This window comes from Micromys minutus (assembly GCF_963924665.1).
Source record: "Micromys minutus genome assembly, chromosome: 10".
Taxonomy (NCBI): Eukaryota; Metazoa; Chordata; class Mammalia; order Rodentia; family Muridae; genus Micromys; species Micromys minutus.
Window position 1 is genome coordinate 65,236,968 of NC_137979.1, and position 26,093 is coordinate 65,263,060.

Consider the following 26,093-nt stretch of genomic DNA (forward strand, 5'->3'; position numbering starts at 1 on the left):
GGCAGCTTACTGATCTCTATAATTCTATTTAAAGACAACAGAGAAGCCAGGTGTGGTATAATCCCTGCTCTTGGGAGGAGAAAGCAGGAGGATCTGGATTCAAGGCCTAAGCTTCAGGTCAGCTTTAGTGACACAGGGAGATCCTGTCTCAGACAGGTAGGTAGGTAGGTAGGTAGGTAGGTAGGTAGGTAGGTAGATAGATAGATAGATAGATAGATAGATAGATAGATAGATAGATAGATAGATAGATAGATAGATAGATAACCATAGCACTTCAGTATATTAATAAGAGCCAGGTAGTGGTGGCACACACCTTTGATCCCAGCACTTGAGAGGCAGAGGCAGGCAGATCTCTGAATCCAGACCAGCCTGTTCTTCAAGGCAAGTTCCAGGATAGTCAGGGCTACCCAGAGCAGGAGGGAACCGCTGAAAATGGTCACAGTATTTGTGGACTGGGGATCTTCTCACACTGGAGTCCTATGCAGCACATGAACGTAGCTGGCTGCAGCCACCTCAGCATCATTGTTTTTAGTGGAAATGCTCGTCGGTAGAGAATTAACAATGACGTGGAGCAAGTTAAAGCTGGAACCAGCCCTGGCCAAGATGCCTGAGCTCTTCAGACTAGATAATGTCAACACAGCTGGGTGTGGTGGTGCTCACCTGTAATCCTCACACTTGGGGGGCAAAAGCAGGAGGAGCACCCCAAGTTTGAGACCAGCCTTGTCTACATAGAAAGTTTCAGGCCAGTTAGGAATACAAAGGAAGACCCTTTCTACAAAACTAGAAAAAGATACACAGTCCAGGACAGAAGCAGCTCAGAGGTGCCTGCGCCTGGGATGACGAGTCACAGACTCTGACAAGCATTTCAGCTGAAGACCTGAAATGCTCCAGGTCACCACCAACACGGTGCACCTACAGACGCTGGTATGAAAAAGCTGAGAGCGGGACAGCAGAGGCCACACGGGGCCTTGAGTGCACGGGGCAGCATGCTGTGCTGACGTGCATCAAGGAGGGTACGGAACAGCTCCTACCATGACATAGAAGGCAGTGACCACGTTGAGGGAGGAGGCAAATATGGAACTCATGGTCTTCACTGATGGCTCATCCAGGCTGTCGTAGGTGGGCAGGACCTGGCTGTGTAAGGACAAGCGAGTCACACAAACTCTGGACAAGCAGGCTCTAGAGCCTCACCCGTCCCTCCTGACAACTCGCAACAAGCCTCTGACACTTCCTTAGCAAAACACTCACCACAGAGTGGGAATCCTCGTGCCAAGGTCACCAGCTGGGTGACACTACAGACAGCTGCCCTGTGAGAAGACCCACAACCTGCTCCCCAGAAGATTCCATGGAGATCCTTACAGTGCTCTTCAGCCAGCACTGTGCTGTGCAAGTGTAAATGCGAGGGGCAGGGACGAAAGCAGAGCTGAGGAAGGAGCACACAGCAAGCCAAGGCGGCCCCACGGCAAAGCAGGCGAGAGGCAAACACTCAGGGGGAGCTGCTGCAGCCACCTCAACACCATCAGCTTACACAAAGGGTCAGCACACTTCCCACACAGCAGCCCCTTGCCCTGTGATGAGAAAACTGGTTTGTGTCCTGGGCCTGGTGCCAGGAGTGTGCTGCTGTGGGCAGGTGGGAGGGACCCAAGTCACCAGCAGGGCAGAGACATGACAGCATATCTGAGGACTTGGGACAGGAAAGTCAACTGATAGGGGCATGCAGGACCCGGGCACCTGCCCAGGGTGGGCCCATGACAGAAGAGAGGACATGAGAGTAGGAGGGGCTGCATCTGGGATGGGACAGGCTTAGACGATAAGGAACTAAGCTACAACAGGAGGGAAAATCGGGTGCCTCCCTCCCTCCCTGACGGACTTCCTGGTGGCTATGGCCTTCCAGGAAAAGACTGAAGGCATAAAGGAAGGCAGACTAGGAACAACCAGGGGAGGGGTGTGTGCATGTACACAAATGCACACACGTGTATGCTGGGAACCAGCAGCTAATAAAGAGACCAGCATACAGAGCAGTGGAGCCCCACCCAAAAATAGCCTTAAAAAGTCCAAGGGGGGGTGTAAGAAAAAAAAAAGTCCAAGAGAAGCAGAGGCATGCTATTTTGATCAAGAAGCAGGCAAGAGTAAGTGGGAGGCCTGGCAAAGTGAAGCTGAGATTCCTGTCCACCCCAAGCTCACAAGTCAACCTCAGCACAAGAGGCATCACCATAGTCAGCCAGGAGAAAGAAAAGCAGCAGCACCCTACACAGCTTCAAGGACACAGAAGGCAAGCTAGCATGAGCCCTGGCTCAGCCATGAGGTGGCGACAGCTCCTCAGAGATGACTATCACAGCAGAAGGCCCCTCTTGGGGTGGCTTGAGGAACCACATACACATTCACACACAGAAACCACATGCATGTGCACACACACAGAGGAACACATCACATGCATGTGCACAGAGAGGAACATATCACATGCATGTCCACACACAAAGGAACATATCACATGCATGTCCACACACAGAGGAACATATCACATGTATATGCACACACACAGAGGAACACATCACATGCATGTGCACACACAGAGGAACACATCACATGCATGAGCACACACAGAGGAACCACATGCACACACAGGCAAGGGCACTGCAGGTGCTGTGAAGGAGAGACAGGTGTTCCTGGACACAGTGGAATGGCTGACCCATAGGTTTCCATCAATTCCAAGTGTCCTGCCCTCCGGAGGGCAGCCTCTGCGGCATCAAACAAGTCCTGAGGTGCCCTCACTTCCCCTAGGCTGAAAGTGAGAACTAACTGCACTCTGCTCCACCAAAGCTTTCTATGTTCATGTGGCCATTTCTCTGGACCACGATGACAGTTCTGCATAACACAAGACTCATTCAGCAGAAAATAAGATCAAAAAGGCCAGGCGATGACAGCTACAACTATCCCAGCACAGGTAAGGGACCGACTGCCATCTCAGCAGAGACAGGCCCTCTGGTACAGCCACCAAGAGAAGAACTCTGTCACCTCACCTAGCAAGCATTCCAGGCCTGTAGCCTGGGGATAACATGTGACCAACACAGAGGAAGAGGACACACTAAGGCCCCCAGTTCTTCCTGGGAGGGAGATGAATCTGTAATGACAGTGGCATGCTTCCACCCTGCTGGAACCAGTAGCTTGCACCAAGAACCAAACCACAGATGTTCACTGCCTGCTAGGCAGCCACCACAGAGGAAGCCCAAATGCAGGCTTATTTTTTAAAAACCAAACACACAGGCAGAAAGGACACGTGGTAACTAGGTACACTGCACAAGAATGTAACTTCTGTCACCAGTGATAATGGGGACATTAAACAGCGAGGCTGGAGCGCATTCTGGTGGGGACAGAGCTGCCAAGAGGGAGCCAGTGAGTGGGAAATGACGATCTGGATCTCGCACGTGGGTGTGAACACAGCAGTGTGAGCAAATCTCTGTCACACTAGTTTACAACTGGCATGATGCATGCCCACTGACACCACAGGAGGGTCTTCCCTGCCAGCCCCCCAACACCGATGATCTTTTCTTGACGACGTCGGATTTATGCTTCACTAGCTGCTGCCACCCTGGTGAAGAAGGCAGCGCTGCTGCTGCTGCTGCTGCTGCTGCTGCGACGGTGGAGCAGCCCGTTCCGTGTTCACAGAGCCTGGCTTGCCAGAGAGCCCGCCCGCACACACAGGACTCAGATACATCCTTACAGCAGCCTCAAGCCAATGTTTGTGCAACAACTTTTTAAATATTCTCAGAAGAACAGCTAAGTTCTGGCAAAGCACTCGGGACTCTTCACAATCAGATGGCTGGGTTGCTGCTGCACCCCACAGCCAACTCTCCCCTCAGGGGATTGGGGAGACGAGGTGCCCTTGCCAGTTAGTCCTAGCAGTAGTTCATTTCCTGGTTAGCAGAACTCTCCCCTCAGCCTGGAGGAACAAGCCACACTACAACTGCCATCACTCCTCAGTGGCTGACCCCACCCCTTCTCCCTTCACCTGCCTCCAGGCTAACGCCCCCTGCAATCCCACCCCTACCCCTTCTCCCCCTCATCAGTACTTACGACTGACAGGCAAAGGACATGCCAAAGATGGGGACACAGCGGAAAACGCCTTCCCAGCGGATGTAGCTGATCTGCTGCAGCCACTGCCCACTGAAGAGGCCATGCTTAAGGGAAGACAGCACAATCTAGACCAAGAAAAGAGTGGGACATGGGGTCAGGAGGCATTGCGCAGCTTTGCCCACTAGAAACTGCACAAAGGAGGTACAGGAGGCATGCAGCTCCTTTTTACATCAAAGCTGGCTTATTCCTGAAGCCTGGAGCTGTCTGAAGGCTCCACCTTGCCTAAGTCCCTGGCCCTGGCTTATGACTCAGTCTATACAGAAGCTGCTTGAATACTGCTGAGGGATGTGCCCAGATGCAGCGGGGTTTGCACACACTGGAGCAGCTCCTATACAGGGGCCTCACAGTCGAGACGGAAGCAGAACCTCACTCACTAACTCAGCCCTGATCCCTGTCTCAAATGACAGGAAGCAGTCCCCTCGATATGGGCATGTCCTTTATTCCCTTACTCTGGACAGGCGGACACAGCCAACTGTTAGGAGCTCATCCCACTGAAGATAAGGCTCAGCTCCTGCAAGGATCCTTGGCCCCTGCTCTCAAGAATCACAGCATCTTCCCTGGAAGTGAGGATGAACCCCAAGCAGTGAAGGCTAAGGACTCTGGAGGAAGTCCTCACACCTCATCTTCCAGACTGTCCCCAACAATGTGACAGAACTCTAGCTCATACACCTGGTTCCAAGTCCCACATAAAAGATCTTCCCGTAAAACACAAAGTCACTTCACTTGCTCTCCGGAACCTGGGTAAAGGACTGTGGTTTGGAAGCACCTTCTGTATCCTGTGCCCTGCCGCTGGTGCTCACTGAAGGCCGACATATGGCCTTCATGGCACTACAGTAACCCTAACACAAGACTCAAAGCCACCTTCCCATAATCCCCCAACAAGGGAGCTGATGGCTGCACCAGGCTAAGGCATGGACACTGTGGTTATGGTGAGAACTAAGCCACAAACAACCCCCTTAGCAGTGTCTGTGGTGCTCACCACGAACATGAAGACGGTGTAGAAGAGGAGCGCCATGGCACTGAAGGACTGGATGGAGGCCATCATGTTTCTCTGCAGGCTGAGCGGGAGCACGATGCACAGGGACACTGCGAAGAGCAGGAACACACGGAAAGTCCTGGTCACCTGGAAGGGAATCGGCAGAGTCCTCACGCTCTAAGCCCTGTGCGTGCTCACTGCCGAGACTCATCTTACCAGTGTTGCCAGGGCAGGAGCCACCACAGGCTGGGGAGAACATTGAGGCCTTGGTCAAGTCTGGCACGTACAGCCAGCCAGAAGCTCCCCTCTCAGCAGCTTCGTGGATCAAAGTTCTGAACACCAACCTCGGGCCCTGCACAGTCCACCCAGGTTCCACAGTGAGACCAGTCAGGACAGAAAGTTCAGCCGCCAGAGCCAACCCACTGCAGTGTCAGAAAGTGGCAAGAGCACGTGGGGACCGCGCTGTTCTACAAGCGCCTGCGCAGCTGGGGCCAGTGGCTGGTGGAAGGAGTCATCAAGTCTTCACACAACTCAGAGCTACACCTGCCACAGAAGGAATTTCTGGTCCAGAAAATTCATCACAAAACTCCGCTCTGGCACCTACTAGCAAGCAACGGTCTGGGGATATCCACCATGTAACTCAGCTGCAGCCGGCACGCTCGCTCCTTCTTCACAGGTGACAGCACTGGAGGGGACCCGCAAATCTAAAACAAGCCCACACTGCTGAGCACGGAAGCACTGTACATGATGAATGGAGAACAGGGGGCTCTGTGCGCTCTCTCTGTGTGGGAACAGAGGCTGACACCGACCATCCTGCAAGTCTCTCAGAACTGCAGGTGAGATGTCTGGCCCTGGCACAGACTGACCCACACTCTGCTGGACCCATGGGAAGAGTGGGACATGGAAAGCCAAATGGGAAGCCACCTTCAGAACACAGAGCAGGGCCAAGCTCACAGGACACTCTCTGGAAAGTTCTTCCACACCAGGCAAATGCAACACAAATCCATGACAAGGGCCACCCCTGAGCACCTTTACAAACTAAAATCCATCTCTACCTATCTGATAAAAAAAACAAAGGATCTTCACAAAAAAGAGCCTCCAGAGCCTTGTGCCCACTCTCCCTAGCCAGTCACTAGTTACGGCTCTGCTCCTCAGTAGAGGAGGAAGGTTGTGTGGGGCCCATTTCACAGGTGGGACCCTTCAGGGGCAGGGAGTGAGTGGCAAGCTTGGAGGAGGCACAGAGCTATGTCACGCCCTGGGGCAGGCCCGCACACTTTCCTCAGCAGGGTGGGCCCCGACTTCCTGCCTCGGGGTCCACTCAACAGCCAAGCACAGAAGCTACATGAAGACTTGGCCTCTTTTGCCTTTTGATGAGCAGCGCTGGAAGGCTGCGGCATCTGACCAGCAGGATGGTTTGATCTGTCAGACCCCTCCTCCTTCCTGCCTCCCTCCCACAGCCTGCTCTTCCCCTCTCCTTCACTCCCTCTCCTGGTGCCTCTCACACTAGCAAAGTCCTAAAATCCAAGCCAGGAAACCTGAGTGGCTGGTAGGTACAGGAAGCTTCTCCAGGCCAAGCACACTGGTCTCGACTGGCTTGAGGAAAGGCGGCATCAGGCAGCAGCCACAAGGATTAAAACAGACCAGATATCTAACAGTGTCTTACCTGTAATCCAAGCAGCGGAGCAAAGAAGTTGGACCCCAAGTCACCAATCACGACATAGAAGGTGATACAGGACCCCAGCATCAGCCCAATCATGCTGTGAACAAAGATACCTAGAGCTTTAAACTCATGTTTAAGAGGGTGCTTGTTTGTATCAAAGCTAGGCACCCTTGCAGACTCAAGACTCAGGTACCCCCAGTCTGACGCCCAGGACCAGATCTAGTTCCTGGGCTTTGCTGACATGGCTGAGTTAGAGGCAGTTTTGAATGTGACATTCACAGGACTGTGGGATGTCTGGGGGCTCTCCACTGCTCTTGGCGTGAATGCCGAGCCACACTTAGCTGGTTTCTGTGTGGTATCATATTTTCCTTCCACGGGAGCTTCAGACACTCTTTAGGTACAGGAATATTAGGTCAGTTAAAAGAATACCATTTTGTGTTTACAACTCCTTCATTTAGAAGCCTAAAAGTGTAATTTTCTGACAAATTTTTCCAACTCACTAAAATTTTACTCAAAAAAACATGTGATATTTCAATTTAGAGTCTCCCTGCTGCAGCAGAGTTGGGGGCACAGTTTACATAACAGCATTAATATTAGCTGTACTTGGGGTGGAGGGTAACATTTAAAATGTAAACAGTTAAAATGACTACTAAATTTGAAAAGTTCACTATACCAAGAGAGCTACTTTGCAGCACTCCCCAGTCTCTTACTCTCACGTGCACCTTAGCAAGACTTAAGGCTTTCAGCATCGACAACAATGGCCGTGAGGTCACAGTAAACTGACTATTCTGTGAGTAACTCTTCAGAAGCACCTTCGTCGTGCTAAGCTGTCCACGTGCGGAGCACAGTGTTCATTCCTGACAGGCTCTGGTTCCCCCACTGCAGAGAGGATGGAACTCAAGAGGCTGAGCCGCTCACCTGGTCTCCACCAGCATCTTCCCGGCCTTGCCATAGGCATGGAACGCTAGAGAAGAGAGGAAAAAAAGCTCAGTCCAACAATAAGAAACACTTTAAAAAAGTGTGAGGAGAAAAGCTGTGAGGGGCAGTTTAATGAGCACCCATTTGCTTCAAATTTCATGGATAAGGAAATACTTTAAAACTCTGGTACCAAACTTTCTTAGACCTACCATTCCCAAATGAAACAACACGAGACAAGAGCAAAGCAAGGAGACACGGGCAAGGGAGAGACACGGGAAATGGGGAGACACGGGCAAGGGAGAGACACAGCAAGGGAGAGACACAGCAAGGGGGAGACACAGCAAGGGGGAGACATGGGCAAGGAGACACGAGCAAGGGTTTCTGTAGTTGTTTCTTGTGAAATATTAAGGGGGAATGGAAGTCAGGACCCTGTAAAGTACTGGGATCTGCCCATGGCAGCTATGAACAGGCTGCTTGGAGCAGTGTGATAACGGCAAAGCTAGCCCCACTTAGCAACAGGGGAAGAGGGAGAACTCAAGAGGGGTCCAGAAGGTTCAAGCCCTGCCCCCAGAGCCCAGTATTCACGTCCTGCTCCACAAGCTGCTGTGGGCTTCATATTTGTCCTCCGATTGTGACTTATAGAAGGAAACCAAATCTTTGCAAGCATGGCCCTCTGGGGAAGGAAGGAACAAAGGCTCTGAGACTTGCCAGTGCTCAGGACAGCCAGGGACAGAGTCCTGAGGATGGCTACCAGGAAAAGGATCTCCATCTTTCCTTCCTGAGCCAGAGCTATTTAAGGCCAGCACATGAGAGTAAAAGCCGACTCCACCGGTCCTCAGCGGACCTTACCAGTTATCTGGCCTCCACTGTTTCCCCTGTGGTCCAGCCAGATGAGAGCAAAGGGAAGTAAGCTCTGGTCTTCTGGAGCAGCCACAGGCAGTGCATGTGACAGGATGGCCTCAGCCTTGTCACAGCCCCAGCTTCCTGCCTCTTGTTTCCTCTCTTACTGTGGGCCACTGGCCCTGAGAGGCTGGAGAGCAGGAAACGCATCCACTGGGTATGAATGAACCAAACAAAATCCTTGTTATTTTTAACTAAGGAAAAGGCACAGTGTTGGCAAAAGCCAGACAGTTGGCATCAGCCTCCGCTTGGCCTGAGAACAACAAGACTTCAGCCTCCAGGGGTCACTCTGGCCTTTCCCAGACTCAGGATCACCTATTAGAACTAAAACACACTTCAGAATGCTAACCAAGGCCTGGATAGGAAGTTTCAGAAAACTAAGAACCCAGAGGTGACGATACCATAGCTGCCTGCCATGTCACCACAGGATCCGCCCTAAGCCCTGTACCAGAGCACTCACCATAAGACATGGAGAGCCAGCCAGCCAGCGATGGCACATGCCTTAGGGAGGCAGAGGCAGGCAGATCTCTGGGTGCAAGGCCAGCCTAGTCTACAAAGTGATTTCTAGGACAGCCAGAGCTGTCCATCTGAGGGCAGAACCTCTGGCCCATTCCCACTCCAGTCTCACTCCTTACTCTCTGACAGGAAAGTGGGTCCACTGTACACTTCAAACACAGAATACTCTGCCCTAGAAGATGCTATAGGAAAATGGAAGTCACCAGCTAGTCAAGTGATCAGCAGGAGGGAGCATTCTCTTCTGCCAGATCACTCTGAGAAGGACCCAGGACTTCAGGCAGAACTTACTTTACCGCCCCTCTCTGTAACACTCAGCAAGGCAAGAAACAGGTGCTATTCAAGATAAGGACAGAGATGAGGCAGCGAGGAGGTTGCTCATGACTGCCAGACAGGCACACGGGCAGGGAGCGCTGGGCAGTGGCTTCAGTTGAACTACTCTAGAGGAGGTGTAAAGTGGCCCAGCAGCCCCCACTGCCCAATGAGCACAAAGCCAGCAGCCCTGGCAGGTGTACAATACACGGTCAGCTCACGAGGCTGTAACAGCATAGAAATGGGAGTCAGGGACGCCTTCACAGTCTTGCTCACCAAACCAAGTGGCAGCTACATAGGTCACACTGCTTGAAGACATGCAAGAAGAAACATCCAGCTACCATGCACGACTCTAGGCCTATGAAGGATGAGAGGCACAGCAACCACAGCCATGGAGACAGTACCAACAACGTCCACTATTCACTGATGAGCCTCAGGTGAACGCCAGCAGTGTCTATGGTTATGGAAGGTGGCCTCCCTCCCAGAGCACACACTCCTTGGGCGGGGTCTAAAACTCAGAAGAGTTTCCCCGGAGCCACTGATATGTCTGTTACCTTCTTCCCTGACTGAGAAAATGCCTCCCTCAGAATTCCTGCAGCATGTCTAGAGGGCATTTTCTTCATTTCCGATTGATGTGGGAGGACATGGCTCATTGTGGGCACTGCCACTCCTGGACACCCTGCGTGGGATAAGCAGGCAAGCTGAGCAAGACATGAAGAGCAAGCCAGTAAGGCGTCCTCCACATCTCTGCTTCAGTCCCTGCCCCGACTCTCCTCAGTGATGATCTGAGAGCCATAAGATAAAATAACTCTTTCCTCCCGAATTGGATTTGGTTGGCTGTGGTGCTTTATCATGCACGAGAAACCCTAACTGTCTTCTGAAATGAGATGAGGTTTAAAGAAGGCCATGTTGAGTACGATAAGCTGGGCATGGGAGCAGGAGGTTTATTAAAAAAAAAAAAAGAAAGAAAGAAAGAAAATCCAAAAATCACTACAGTAAAAACAAACAAAGCAAACTGGTGCCCAAATTCATCAACAGCCCCCACCATGCTAGGATTCTGCACCCTGTAGATACTCATCCTCCAGAGCTGGGGAGAGGAGCCATGGGTCAGGTCCTGCCACAGCTGCTGATACTGTCAAGTGTGGGGAAAAGGTCCCCAGGCCTCCCAGAGTGCAAATAGTAAACAGGCTCCTTGTTCAAGACATGACTACCACCCGGGAAATTCTTCGCCTTCTTCATAGTCTCCAAGTGAGGACAAAGGCCATTTGCCCATCTCATCTACAAAGCGCCTATGCCCATGACCAACCCAAGGTCCACTCTTACACATCACAGACACAGGCTGGCTGTCAGGTCTGCTGTACCTGGAGGGAAGGAGGGGGCTCACCTTCCAAGCACTCTGATAGGCTGAGGTACAAAGTACACACTGAGGCCTAGCCCATCAAGAGAATGAAGGGAAAGAGAGACAAGCAGGAGTCCATCCAGCTTCATAAGAGGGCTCTACAGTACCTGTAGGGCCACCATGACAGAAGGTGACACAGTAGGCCCTCCTTTCTACTGCTCTGGCCCCCATACAGTCAGTCTCCCCACCCTGTAGACAGAGGGAAACTGGCACTGAGCTGACAGGCCCAGAAGACTATCTGGGGATCTGAGAGACTGGGGACCAAGGAGATTAGAACTCCAAGAAATTGCCTAGACATCTGAAAAGCTCTGGAGACCGGGAAGACTGAAGACCCAGAAGACTGTGTGGGGGTCCAGGAGATTGCCTGAGAGCCTAGGAGATTCTATGAGGGCCCCATACAAGCAAGCTGCCTTGTTAAAGATCAAACGCACAAGATCACTGGCATCTGGGAATCTGTTGTTTCCAGGGGTTCCAACATTCAGTTACAGCTGGAGCCCAGGCAGCGGCATTCACAGGTGGTGTCCCTCTGACAGCTCTCCTTGTCTGTCACATCTGGACAAACCGGTTTCACTTCTCAGGAACTTTTGAAGAATAACTGACTGGCCAACTGTCTTAGTTAGGGTTTTACTGCTATGCACAGACACCACAACCAAGGCAACTCTTATAAATGACAACGTTTAATTGGGGCTGGCTCACAGGTTCAGAGGTTCAGTCCATTATAATCAAGGTGAGAGCATGGCAGCATCCAGGCAGGCATGGTGCAGGAGGAGCTGAGAGTTCTACATCTTCATCCAAAGGAAGTCAGGGACAGACTGAGTATCTTCAGGCAGCTAGGAGGAAGGTCTCCAAGCCTAGCCCCTGAGTGACACACTTCCTCCAACAAGGCCACACCTTCTAATAGTGCCACTCCCTGGGTCAAGCACATGCAAACCATCACACTCAGTGTGCCTCTCACTTGTGCAGTAACTGTCATCAGCAGCCCATGTTTTGTTCTTCTGATGTTTTTTCATGTAGTCCAAGCTGGCCTCAAATTTGCTACGAAGCCAAGCAGAGGCCAGTCTTGAAATCCTTACCCTCCTAATTGCTGGGGCCACAGGAACACACCCCTACACTCAGCTGGCATTAACACTGAAAGAACACTGTACCCCAAAAAACTCCTTAAGAAGAAATAGAAAAAAAAAAAGAGCTAAACAAAAGGAGTAAGACCCCAAAGCCCCCAAGCAAGAGCCTCCCACTTCATGGAGGGGCCATCAGCTTTGCCAGCCCCCGGAAAGCCAGGTCTTACCCAGGCCAGCATAGGTCCTCCTCTTGCTCAGGCAGGCCGACTTCACCAAGAACATACAAGACTGATGTGTCATCCAGGAGCAGAAGACCAGGAGCAGGGCCCCCAGGACAATGCCACACTGTAGGGTGGAGAGAAAAAGACATATTTATAAAATCAGACCTTCTTTGAATCTCTACTTCATACATGCACAGCACAAGGGACTCATGCAGGCCCTCACCGCTCCATTTCCACTGACGTCTCTGAGTGACACCTGAAAGTGATACTTCCCTAAAACAGAAGCAGGATACTTGAGTCTTGTTCTAAAGGGGCCTTGTAAGTCCTAAGTCTACTGGGTGGGGCTATGAGCTAGCATCCCACACTCACTCCCTACACGCACCTCACATGCCGCATCTTTAACCACCTTTCTCAATAGCCCTATGTGGTAAACATAGTCTAGAAGGATTAAGAATGGTGTGTGCCTTACTTACAAATTAAGCAGATGCTGCCCATGTGACCCTGCAACTCTTAGGTCTTTCTCTATCAGAAATGGAGACTATGCACAATCTATTTACAAGTGGGTGTGGCCATAGCCCAGCAAAAGAAAGAAGTTCAGTGGCCTTCAAAGGTGACTAGAAAATCAATTCTAGTCCAACCATGCAAATAAGTATTATTAGGGTTCAATAGCACAAATGCACCATGCTGCAGAAAAGGGGGGCCATGAAGACTTGACTTACTGTGTGCTGCCAGGTACAGAATGTTTAGGAAAGACTAGTAGTTGGGCCAGGCCACAAGTCAAAGGGCTGAGGGAAGGACAGCTGTTGATCATAGAGAGGCAGAGGATTTTTGGGGATAACAAAGCTCTTCCATGTTCTGACCACAGTAGTCACACACTGTACACATACATCAAGACCTGAAGGACCACACCCTACAACAGCTACATGTTGTGTGTAAACTGCCCCCTCAATGACGCTGACAATTAAGGCATCAGCTGTTTGCTTGCACAGGCACGATGGGACACACGCTTTGATCCAAAGGCAGGTGCATCTCTGTGGGTTCAAGGTCATCCTGGTCTGGTCTACACAGTAAGTTCCAGGCCAGCCAAGACTATACAGTGAGAGTATGTCTCAAGAAAAAAAAAAAAAAAAAGACACTAGTAATTGAGGATGTAGTTCAGCAGTAGAATGTTTGCCTGGAATTAGAGCCTCAGCACTGCAATAAACAAACAAACAAAGAAAATATTAACACTGCTTACACCAAAACCATGTGTCCCCAAAAGGGGAGCTGAGAGGAGGGATGTGGGGCTGCCTGCACTTTCTACTCAGTTGGCCAAGTAAACAAATAAAGCTTATCAATATAAAAAACAAACCATGCGTAACATCAAATGCTCACCAGAATGGTCCAAAGACCCATGACACAAACACTGCGGAGGACAGGGTGCACTTGAGCATCTAACACCTGAGCTAGCAGGCAGGCAGGCAAACATGCATGCAGGCACACACACACACACACACACACACCCAGGGCAGGAGCCGTGTGTCCCCCAAAAGAACACACGTCTATCCACAACACAGCATATCAACCACACGTTGATTCTTCCACACCAACCTCTGGCACAATCAGCAATGGGCATTCTGGTAGGCAGGAACAACTGGTAAATGTGCCAGCATTATGGCGTTCCTCAGTGTACAGCAAGGTACATATGTTCCTTTACCTCATGAAAATTCATCAAGTGTGCATTTGAAGTATATGCAGCTTTCCACACACTAAATAACAATAAAAATGTTTCTCTTTTTTAATTGCCAGAATCACTAAACAAACTAACCCTACACCCAAAGTTTTTTTTTTTTTTTTTTTAGGTCCCGCTAAACACTAAGACACACCCCATACTCTGCTGGACTCAGATGGCTCTGCCCCAAGGTTCCTGGAGGAGATAACAATCCAGTGATAGGAGTGACAGGTCTTAGGCACACAGTTTGACTGTTTCCGATTTCTCATGCACACTGGATTCCAAGCTCTTCGACACCTGGCTCATTTCCCGGTGCTCTAGCAGCACCCACGAACAGCAGTGTTCCAATCTAGAGACTGCCCAGCCACCTGAGCCCAAACAGCTGTCTTCCCAGCCATCTCCAACAGACCCCAACAGTCACACTTCACACACAGGCGGCAAAGAGGACAGAGTTCATTTGGAGATTTGCAACCAGCCAACACTCAAGTCGCAGGATGCAGTTCTGCAGACAGGTAAAGTTTCCATGAACACTGGGACACGTAGGCACTCCAAAAACACCCAAAACCATCCCCCAACAACTCAACAACACACCTGAGGATCTAGCTCCATCCCTCTGCCTACATCTATCAACCATATCAAATACCCAACCTGGGAACCCTAGAAATGGTCTCAATCAGGATAGGATGTAGAGGATCAAAAACTCCTTGATTAAAAAAAAAAAAAAAAAAAACTTTTCTATTTTTAGCCTGAGACATGAACTATAAAACACGCGAAGTAGTTGTTAGTTTAATATTAAATTATCAACAACCAGGCTGGAGAGATGGCTCAGTGGTTAAGAGCACTGACTGCTCTTCCAAAGATCCTGAGTTCAATTCCCAGCATCCACATTGTGTGTGGCTCACAACCATCTGTAATGGGATCAATGCCCTTTTCTGGTGTGTCTGAAGATATCGATAGTGTACTCACATAATAAATAAATAAATCTTTTAAAAAATAAGTTATCGACAACCCGTTTTCCCTTCCGAATGCCTATCCCGGCTTAATATTCCACCTCACCTCCTGGGTGTCACTGGGTAGGAGGAGTGGTCTCTGCTTTAAGACACCGCTGTGTCAACAGCAGCACACGTGGCAAGGATGAGTGAAAGGAAGCCCCACCACTTCCTTTGTTAGGAGAGTCATTACCCAATTTGACGTTTCCGTCTGCTTCCGCAAATCATTGGTAGATTCAACAGAGCCACGTAGAAATGACCATCTTTTCATGTGGCATTCAACACTAGAATTAACACCAAACTTTCTTGTATGCCTGCTTTTCCAACAGCGGTGACACATACACAGATCAGACCGAACGAATGTTTTAAATCGCCTTGATTAAGCCCTGTTGGTGGCCGAAGCTGAGGACCCGCATGCTTCCGTGCAGTCGGTCGGAGTCAAAACCAGGACTAACAAAAACACGATCAATCTGCTCATTTATCGTTCTCTGGGCTCTTCCGTGCGGTGTTAGACGCGGAGCGCGCAGTTCGGTCCGAGGACGTGGCGTTGGGTCTCTTTCCTACCCGCCGCGCTCACACACCTTTCCCACCAACTGAGCACTTCAAACCGATGCCCCCGCGACCCCGACTCACCTGTTTGAAGCAGAAAGGCATGGTGAGCACGCTGACCCCCACGATGCTGTTTACGACGTTCGTGATCAGCCCCCACTTGGAGGTGGAGGCGGCAGTCATTTTGAGGGTCTAGGGGCCGGGACGGCGCGACCCTAGATAACCCTAAATCTGGAACAGGGGCCGGCAGACAGTCGTCGCGAGGTCAGCCTCCAGACCCTGCCAAACTCCGCAGCAGCCTCACAGCCATGGTTCCAGGTTCCCGCCTCCGCCTCCGAGAGTAGAGCAGGAACCCGGAAGCGCCGCAGGCAACGCTAGCAACACCTCAGCTCCGCTTCGCTGCCTCCGGCACACAAACTTCCGCCTTCGGAGTGTACTCTGCCAGGAAGTGACGGTATCAAGGGCGGGATAAGGCGGGACACCAGCCAACAAGAAGCAGACGTGTTTGCCCGAGGAGGCGTGGCTTGAGTCCCCTCTCCCCTAGGCGGAGCTGGGCGTAACTCTAGCCAATAAGAGGTATGTGGAGGCGGGACGGCAGGGCGTGGGGCGGAGTCTGAATCGGGGCGGGGCCACAATCTGTGTTCTGGGTTCCAGACTTAGTCTTTAGTCTTTGAAGTTTTGCTCCTTCGCTAGCGACCTCAGCCACTGGAAAGAGAGCCTTGCGGGGGGTTCAGCCTCTAGCCAGAAGAACAAGAAAGGAAGGGAAGGACTAACTTTCCGGTGAGGAGTGGGCTCTTGAGGGTTAAATTTCAGGTCCTTTTGGGTCGCGATTGGAGGACCTGTCTAGACTGAATAATGCCAAGTTATGGGGGGCAAAATTAGCAATTACGTTTTACAGATCAATCTTCGGGACACCGTAAGGTTCAGAGACTCAGCAAGGTCACAGAGTCTGTAGGAGGGAGCACAGGGATCTGCTCTGTTTGGTACTCAAAGTGGGTGAAAATAATCGTCTGCCCTAGTATGAAAAAAAGCAAAGGAAAGGTAAAAAGGAGAGACGACAGAAATCTAGGATTTCAAGAGAAGGTGGCTTCTGTACTTGAAGACTAATGAGAATTCTACCTGGAGTAATGGACACTCAGGAGAGTAGAGGAGAACTCTCCAACACATAAGTGGATTACTGGCACCTGGCAGCGTCCGTGGTGAATGAATGTCTAGGGACCTGAGGTCTGAGGAATAAGACCAGGAGGCGTATTCCAGGAGGCCAGAGCTGTGCATGCAAGGAGAAACTTCAAGCTGCCTAAAGGGGCTCTCCTAGAAAATAATTTGATGCATGTAAGATCATGCATCTTAGACATGGGACAAATTCTTCCAGCATCAGGCAGGGCAGTGTCTGGGTCAGAACTGTATTCTCCTCAGATGAGAGAGAAGCCATTAATCTCAGCACTCAGAAGGAAGAGACAAGCAGATGAATTTGAATTTGAAGCCAGCCTGGTCTACATAAGTGAGTTCCAGGACAGCCAGAGCTATGTGGAGAAATCCTGCTTCTGTGTTTCCATTTTCATGTAACTGACATTCAGCCTTGAGAAGGGGTTGCTTGGGGCTAAGATGACTTAGATTCAGGGCTGTGATGTGGCTCAGTTGGTAGAGTACCTACCTAGTAGGCTAAAAAGCCTGTGCTCTAGCCCTGGTACTTTGTAAACTGAGTGGGGTACTATGTACTTATGGTCCCCAAACCCAGGAAGTAGAGGCAGAAGAATCAGAAATTCGAGGTCATCCTCAGCTACACAGTAAGTTCAAAGCCAGCCTGGGCCAAAGGAGGTGCTGGCTTTAAAACAAAAGTGTCACAGTGAACACTAATTGTTATGCTTGTCTCTCCTAACGTGTGGATGTTGGAGTTCGTCTCAGGTAAATACCTCGAAGCAGAATTGCAGATTCCAGTGCATACACACCTCAAACTGCACTTGTCTTGGCCATGTGTTCTTCAAAATCACTAGAAGGTTCCTGATTGACATCAGAGGTGGTCAGACTTCTGTTAGGAGACAAACATTTGCTGCACCCCTCCCTCCGTAGTTTGGGGACAGGGCCTTGCATGCATCAGGTCCTGGGTTTGATCTCAGAGATGCAATGTCTCAACATGAAAATGGACTGTTTGTAATGGCCTCCTCGGACGTCATGTGCCTCTCAGACTTTACAGTCTCTGACACAACTATTCATTCTGCCACTGTTTCTCAAACACTGCCATGGGTAACAAATACACAAGTGGGTGGGTGTTCCAATAAAACTTTATTTATAAAAACAGGAGCTTGCCCCCATTTGGCCTAAAGGATATAGGCTATGGCCCCCTGCTCTATATGGTCCCCAACATTTATTATCATCAGTTTGGCCAATTTAATAAATCAAACCATATCACTGTGCTTTTTTCTTTCTGAATCATGAGTGAGGTTAATCGTCTATTCATATTTTAGCATCTAATTATTGTACTTTGATGAAATGATTTTTTTTTTCTTTTTAACAATCCGTTCTTTGGAATTTTGAGCTCTCTTCGTGTGCCTGATAACTAACCCCATGGCCCTCTATTCGGGTTTGTCTGCTGGCTTCCAACATCACATTAGGTTTCCATTGTTGCTGTAACAAACAATTACAAATTCAGCGACTGAGGAACCGGGGAGATGGGTCCGTGGGTAGAGAGGCTGCTGTAGTGACATGAGGACCGGAGTTAGGATCCCTAGACACCCTGTAATCCCAGCCTTCTGGTGGTAGCTAGTTAGAGGGGGCTGGAGAGATGGCTCAGTGGTTAGAAGTCCTTCCAGAGGTCCTGAGTTCAATTCCCAGCAACCACATGGTGGCTCACAACCATCTCTTCTGGTGTGTCTTAAGACAGCTACAGTGTACTTGTATATAATAAATAAATAAATCTTTTTAAAAAAGATAGATAGAGACCATGAGTCACTATAAAATGGGGCAAGTGATCATGAGGGCCACCTGGTATCACATATACCCATGTGCACATATCCCCACACAAGTGTGTCTACAACTTGTAAAAACACGCACACACGCGCACACACACATTCAGGAACTGGATAAAATCAGGATGGTGGGATGCTTCATTCTCTCAGAAGCTCAAGGGATATTTTAATTGGGGTTTTACTGCTGTGAGCAGACACCATGGCCAAGGTAACTCTTAAAAGGACAACATTTAATTGGGGCTGGCTTACGGGTTCAGAGGTTCAGTCCATTATCATCAAGGAGGGAACATGGCAGCATCTAGACGGGCATGGTGCAGGAGGAGCTGAAAGTTCCACATCTTCATCTGAAGGCTCTTAGCAGAACACTAGCTTCTAGGCAGCTAGGATGAGGGTCTCAAAGCCTATACCCACAGTGACACACCTACTTCAACAAGGCCACACCTTCTAATAGTGCCACTCCCTGGGCCTAGCATATACAAACCATCACAGGAGAGTCTGGTTCCTGCTCTTCTGGCTGTTGGCAGAGCTTGATTGTTTAGGATTCCCAGGCCCATTTTCTTGCTGGCTCAGGAGTCCCCACCCCCATCTTCCAAGTTATCAACAAAGGGAAAGAGGCAATGGAGACTTTTACATGGCAAACTTGGCGTCTTCGACTCATCTGGGGACAGTTCTCTGATTTCAGAGCCTCTTTCCATCAATCATCAGGGAAAGAAGAGAATCAATAAGCACTCAGCATGCCAAGAATCTATGGGCATGTTCTCCCAGGCTCTGGCAATTAAAGGGTGCATGCTTTCTAGGGATTCTTGATCTGCAAGCACAATTTCTGTGATTTCTTGATATGATTTGGGGTGTCTCCTTTTCATAAAGGGCTACAGTGTTTTATTGACCTGCTCCTTGTCCACGGGACCCATCCCAAGATTCCTACCATCCAGTCCATAAGGGCCTACCATTGAGGGGCTGCCAGCTCTACCTCCTCTCTCTGCCTTTTGTTTTGCCTCTCCAAATTCACACACTGAATGAAGTCTTGGTTACCTCAGAACAGGACCTTCTTGGAATTTGACTCTTTGAAGATGTCACTAGTTAGCATGGGGCCACAGGGTCATTCTGAAATTAAGGTGTTCACTACCTGCGTCATTAAGCAAGAGGCAAACAGGAGGAATAGAACTCAATTCCTAGCACCACTGTGAAAAAGTTACTGGAATAAGGGTGACACATGCTTCTAATCCCAGCAGTAACAAGGCAGAGGGACAAAGAAGCCTGGGACCTCCTGGCCAGACAGCCTGTCTCACAAAGCAATGGCTCAGGGGTTGAGAGCTCTAGCCACTTTTCCAGAGGACCCAGGTTCAATTCCCAGGGCCCACATGACAGCTAACAATTATTCGTTCTTTTGTTTTGTTTTTATTATATATGAGTACACTGTAGCTGTCTTCAGACACACCAGAAGAGGGCATCAGATCTCATTACAGATGGTTGTGAGCCACCATGTGGTTGCTAGGATTTGAACTCAGGACCTCTGGAAGAGCAGTCAGTGCTCTTAACCGCTAAGCCATCTCTCCAGCCCACTAACGGCCATTTGTAACAGCATTTCTAAGGGATCCAACACCCTCTGGCCTCTGTAGGCACTGCAAACATTGTACACGGACACATGCATGCCGAACATCCAAAAACATAAAGTTTAACTTTTTAAATTTTTGTTTAAGGTGGATGACTCCTGAGGAATGGCACTCAGAGCTGATCTCTGATCTCCACACCTGCATGCCCACAAAAGCACACCCCTGTACACATATCCACGTGCACTAAATTAATAAAATAAATAAATGATAAAATAGGGGCTTAACAGGTAAGAGTGCTTGTCACCTAAGCGTGAGGCCTCAAGATCAAATCCCTGGATCCCTGGTACACATAAAAAGCCAAACACAACTACACATGCCTTTAGTCTTGAGGTCTCAAACCCCACAACTGCACATGCCTCTCATAGCCTTTGCACACCTGTCATGGCCATCCTGGTCCTGTTAAGTCACCTCACCACCATGGTCATCCCTCTTGCCTCTCAATAGATTTCCTGTGCATTCACCCTTTCCCCACTTGGCTTCATTCTTAATTACCCCTTAACCACAAAGCCAGTTGACACAGGAGCCAAGTTCACAACACCCACATAATCTGCCAGAGAGACCCATGCAGACCAAGAGACAAGTACGTGCAGAGAAAGAGCTGAGCATGAGGCCTGGGGCCTCAAAGGCTGGGAGAGACCAGACCTTCCCGTCAGATTCTGAGGATGTTGTCTTTGGACCATGGCTTCTCAGAAAGGAATGAGCCCATCAGTCCAAGCTCCTTCACTGAGCAGCACCAGAACACAGGTTTAAGAGGATCTCAGTATAGAAAAGGGTCTTCCCAGCCAGTCAGCGGTGGTAAACCGCTTTAACCCCAGTACTCAGGAGGCAAATGCAATGAGATTTCTGTGATTTCTAGACTAGCCTGGTCTACAAAGCGAGTTCCAGGAAACCAGGGTTACACAGAGAAACTGTCTTGAAAATCCAAAAAGAGGAGGAGGAGAAGGATGAAGAGGAGGAAGAGGAGGAGGGGGAAATGAGAATGAAGAGGATAAAGAGGAGGAGGGGGAAAAGGAAGAGGAGGATGAAGAGGAGGAGAGAAGGAAGGAAGGAAGGAAGGAAAGAAGGAAAGAAGGAAGGAAGGAAGAAGGTCTTCCCAGGAGGAGAAAGGCAGATATCTGCAGGGAACCCAGTTTTTACAGGGAAGAGACTGAGGGCAGCCAGGCAGAAGGACAGTCATGTTTCTATGACCAGGACCTGACGCAGACCACCAGAGCACTGGGGTGGTTTTCAGAGAAGACTTTCAGCTCTTTCCTCCCCTCCACGGCCTGGAGAGCAGGTGAAACGTTTCGAGTTCTCATAGCCTTTGTGGAATCTGTGGCACCACTGTCAATCAGGAAATCATGGCCAGTCCATCTTCAGGATCCATTAACACATCCCGTGACACTGGGTTATCATTGCTACCATGAACATCTGATCTCAAATGAGTCCACGAGGGGCCATCCAGGTATTGAGCAGGGAAGCTTTAGGAGGTGGAGCCTAACATAAGGAAGTTAGGTCATTGTGGGTCTGTCCTTTAAAGGGAAGAGCCCCCCCCTTTTTCTCACCACATTTCTCTTTGCTTCACCACATGAGGTTGAGTAGGGTCTCCTCTACCAGGCACCCCGGCCATGACTGACTTTAACCCCACAGGGCCAAAGCAACAAAGCAAAGTGACCTTGGACTGATCCTTTGATACCCAGAGCCAAAGATAAGCCTCCTTTTAGGTTGACAATCTCGAATGCACAGCAATGGGACACTGACCAGCACGGAACTCTCTCCAGGAGCGCTTCTCTACAATGTGGTCCTCACTGCACTGGGTCCTCTCTGTTCACCACGCAGAAACCAGCATTATTTCAACCCATACCATTCCCTTACTAGGACCCTGCAGGTGTCCTGCACAGCGTACGGCCCAGCCAAGCTGTCCCCAGCATCTTCCCCTCACTTGAGCTGTGTTGGTGGGTCCTTCCTGACTGAGGCTTAGGAAGGTGCTCAAGACCACACAGGTCACTATGATCCCAAAGCACCACTTGCATCTGACCTTCTGTGAGCCAAGCAGATTTCTAATAACTTTTGGCTGCTGCTGTGTGTAAGAAGAATACAGACAGAACCTTCACCTATTCAGACCTTCATCCCGCTGGCCTAGAGCAAAGCCTAGGTAGGGCCTCGGGGTCCAGCTTTGTAGGCCTCCACAAAAAGAGGAACTGGGCCCTAACACTCTCTCCTGGCATGGTCTTAATGTGCAAGCCCTTGCTGGTCACAGAGGGAGGCAGGTAACAGGGATGCCTTGTCCCAGCAAGGTCTTTTTCTAAGTGGGGCCGAAGCTTAGGTGGCCTACCCCCACCTCTACCCAGAAGCCTGACAGTGTGACCTTTGCAAATGTCCCCAGCTCAGACAAAGACTGCAGATTATAATCTTGGCCACCGGGAAGAAATGTCCCCTGAACCTTCCATTATCGGTCTGTAATTACTGGAAGCCACGGAGACTTCGACAAGATGGAAGACCTGCTTTCATCTACATTTTTTTTTCTCCTTTTCTTACAATTCCAGACGAGAGAAAGAAGCGGGTTTGGTCTCAGCGTAGAGAGCCTTTCTGTCTGCATCTTCTACGTAGAAACCCAGTGGGGTACACACACACAGGCTGCCCCAGGGATTCCTGCCGACATATCCTGATGAGAAGGGGTACCATCTCAGCCCCCTCCCTTCCCTAGCAAATCCATATGTTGAGTGTCTCGTTTAGACAAGAGGAAGCCTCAGAGGCAGAGGGACAGAGCGGACAAAGCACACTCTCCTCCTGACACCCTCAGCAAGGGACAGACCTGGCTCGGAAACACCACCTCCAGCAACCTGGGGATGGCTGGGCCACCGTAGCTCAGCCTCAGCCTAGGCCCTTGTGGAGTTACCAGGGTTGAGATTCAGCCTGCCTGTACTCTGCTTTTCAGGCACCCACCCCAGGGAGGGAGGCCCAGGAATGCCAGGGAGGGAACATTGCAAGACTCAGAACTCTTCAAACTGCACCACAGATGGTTGGGTGGGAAAGAGGGCAGAAGGATCAAAGAGCAGCACTGGACCCACCTGCCACTGTCCCCAGAAGTGCCAGGAGTGGTAGCCCCTGAGGGCTCTGGCCATGCATGGAAACAGTAGTGCTGCATTCTCGAAGCGATGGGGTACCAATGACCAGTGCCTCCTAAGCCTTGCTCAGTGATGGGGTACCAATGCCCTCCATGCCTTGCTCAGGGCTTCCAAAAGTATGGGTAGACAGGACCTGGAGTTCTGTCCAGCTTCCTTCTCCCCCCCCCCCACCCCGCACCCCTCCCATGGTGCTTGGGATGCAACCTAAGGGCTCTGCACGCGCTAGACACCCACTTTACAACTGAGCTATATTCCAGACCAGAAACACCCACTGTGCTCAGTTCCAGCGTGTCCCATCAACAGTCCAAAGAGCAGAGGGTTCTCCTGTCTCCTGCAAAATTGCACCCCAGTCAGGACTCCTATAGCTTCAGGAAAGGGTTGACCTTCTGCTGGAGGTAACTGGAGGGATTCCTGACTGCTGGCTGGCTCCCTCTGGTGTCAACCCCCAGGCCTCTTCCAGGTGCTCCTTCTCTGTGTTAGGCTGAGAGTGGGGTTGCAAGGATCAAGTAGACACAGCTGAGAGTCCTGGGGCACAGTTGGGCTGTATCCAGGTTCCCATGCAGCAGCTGCAACCCTGAGCTCCCTGCATCTCCCCAGTGCTCTCAAAGGCTGCTGTACAGTGGCCCCAGGGAGGTAATGCTGGAATGCAGCAGGCCCAGGCCCAGCTCCCCAGTCTCCCCAGCTGTGCCAGGACCACGAAGACAGAGCTGGTATGAGAAGTCCCTACAGGAAAGCAATGAGAGAGAACGGAGCACACAAGGCTCCAATATGCTCACGTTGAGGATAGGGCTGCAGAGGGCAGGGGGCAAAGCCTGGGCCGGGTGAGAAGGCTTGGGAGGGCAGGGTAGGGGGCTTAGGAGAGTCCAAGTCTAAGCCAGATGAGTATTTATGCCAGGCCTGGTTTGACTCCCATTTCATCTGTACTCTGTCAGGTAGACATGAAAAGTGTGTTAGTCAGCAAGGGCTGGGGTCACACACGGGTCCTAGCCACAGGGGTGTGAGCCTAGATCTTAGCTTGCTTGCTTGCTTGGGAAAGAAGCCTTAGCAGCAGGGGTTCTCTCAAAGCTAAGATTATAGTGGTCCAAGGCAGAACCCAGCGCCCCACGGTGTGGTCTCCGGACAGATAATATGTACTGCTCGAATCTTCAACTTTGGAGGCAGCCCTACAGGGCGGGGAACAACCCTTCCTTTAAGATATGCCCCCTCACCCCAGTGTTATAACACATTAGACTGGAGAGCAAAGATTGGTGGTCATGGACCCCTGAGCATGGGGGTTCCAGGAGAACCCCAGGCCCTAGGGGAAGTGCTAAGGTTGGCATCTCCCCTACCTGGAAATGATAGTACTGAATTGAGCATTGTGTTCAAGCCTATAATCCTAGCAACACTGTGGAAGTAGAGGCAGGGGAATTAAAAAGTTCAAGGCCAGCTTTGGCCATTTGAGACTGTTTTATTTTTTCTTTCTTTCTTCCCTTCCTTCTTTCTTTCTCTTTAGTTTTAGGGTTTTGGTTTGTGTGTGTGTGTGTGTGTGTGTGTGTGTTTTCCCTGAGATTGTGTCTTACAATGTAGCTTTGGCTATCCAGGAATTCATTGTGCACACCAGGCTGACCTTGAACTCACGAAGATCTGCCTGCCTCTTCCTCTGCCTCCAGAGTGCTGGGATTAAAGGGTTGCACCACTATACCTGACTTGGTTTGCTATCTGTTTATTTATTTATTTTTTCTTAAATAGTATGATCCCAGCCAGCGCCCTGATCTATGACAAGACACAGGAGCTGCTAGGGAAGAAACAAGGTCTTTATCCCACATCCTAGAATTCTCCTTAAGAAAAATTAGGGTACCCGCTAGCAAAGGAAGGTTGAACAAGGGGCTTCACAGAGCCAGGCTGTTTTCCCTCCCAGTATCTACATAATAGCTAAGTATGCTCTGTGCCACTCTATAAGAAATCAGATCCAGATTGGAAAGACAGCTCAGTTGCTGAGGGCTGGGTTTCAGTTCCCAGAACCCATACTGGGCTATTCACAACTTCCTTTAATGCTACTTGCAGGATGTATGGTGCCCTCTTCTGGCTACCATGGGGTACTGCATGCATGTGGTACACATGCATACACTTAAGGCACACAATTCAATATGTATACATATGTATATATATTGAAAGAAATCAAAGCTGACAGGCAGTTGCAGCTCACGCCTTAATCCCAGCACTTGGGAGGCAGAGGCAGGTAGATCTCTGAGGCCAGATTGGTCTACAAAGAAAGTGCCAGGGCTACACAGAGAAACCCTGTCTCAGAAAGCCAAAAGAAACAAAAGAAATCAGAGCTTCCAACCAAGGATCGCCTTTTTCTCAGGAGTAGCTGAGGAAGTATCGACCAGAGGCCTCTGAGGGCTACAAGTGGAGGGCTATAAGGGTCGACCCGTCACACCTGAGGCAGGGTCTGGGCACAGCAGGACACAGGAACTCGGAGTTCAAGGTCGAGGAGCACCTTGTATTAGTTTCTTTCATCAGTGCTCCTGTACATGACCGTGACATAAAGCCAGGTACCACCAAGAAAAAAACACCTCCTGGGCAAACACATACTCCAAAGTAGAATGTAGTAGTATAAAATGTCTATAGTCCCAGGTTTAAGAGGCAGAGACAGGGCTGGAGAGATGGCTCAGCGGCTAAGAGCACTGACTGCTCTCCCCGAGGTCCTGAGTTCAAATCCCAGCAACCACATGGTGGCCCTCAACCATCTGTAATGAGATCCGATGCCCTCTTCTGAAGAGCTACAGTGTACTCACATACATAAAGTAAATAAATAATTTTTTTTAAAAAAGAGGCAGAGACAAGAGAATCCAGGAAAGTTCAAGGTCATCTTGGGTTACAGAGCAAAACCCTGACTGAAAAAAAAACAAAAAACAAAAAACAAAAAACTTTTTTTTTTTTTTTAAGGAAAGAAAAAGAAAACACACCACGAAGGTCACCATGGACACTTGTCATGTTCCTACCTCAGAGGTGACCACTGGACCCAGTAGTCAGTGCTTGTCCCTGGAAGGAGCCAGGGCAGGAATTCCCTCCAGAGAAGAGCCCC

At 50.0% G+C, this 26,093-nt stretch overlaps 1 protein-coding gene across 11 annotated transcripts in view; it reads right to left on the reverse strand.

Annotated features, from left to right (window-relative positions):
* The window catches only part of SLC38A10 (solute carrier family 38 member 10), a 44,396-nt gene extending 28,658 nt beyond the window's left edge, over positions 1 to 15,738 (reverse strand). For 10 of the 11 annotated variants that reach the window (XM_080922715.1, XM_080922724.1, XM_080922723.1 and 7 more), the window contains exons 1-7: positions 15,425 to 15,738; positions 12,098 to 12,215; positions 7,689 to 7,734; positions 6,774 to 6,867; positions 5,114 to 5,257; positions 4,075 to 4,199; positions 1,032 to 1,134 (exon numbers count right to left, since the gene is read on the reverse strand). In XM_080922715.1, the coding sequence (XP_080778841.1) occupies positions 1,032 to 1,134; positions 4,075 to 4,199; positions 5,114 to 5,257; positions 6,774 to 6,867; positions 7,689 to 7,734; positions 12,098 to 12,215; positions 15,425 to 15,523 (729 nt within the window). In that variant the 5' untranslated portion in view covers positions 15,524 to 15,738. Of the gene's footprint in view, positions 1 to 1,031; positions 1,135 to 4,074; positions 4,200 to 5,113; positions 5,258 to 6,773; positions 6,868 to 7,688; positions 7,735 to 12,097; positions 12,216 to 15,424 lie in introns of those variants that run through there. The other variant, XM_080922716.1, reaches the window with a different exon arrangement.
* Positions 15,739 to 26,093: the final 10,355 nt, after the last annotated feature.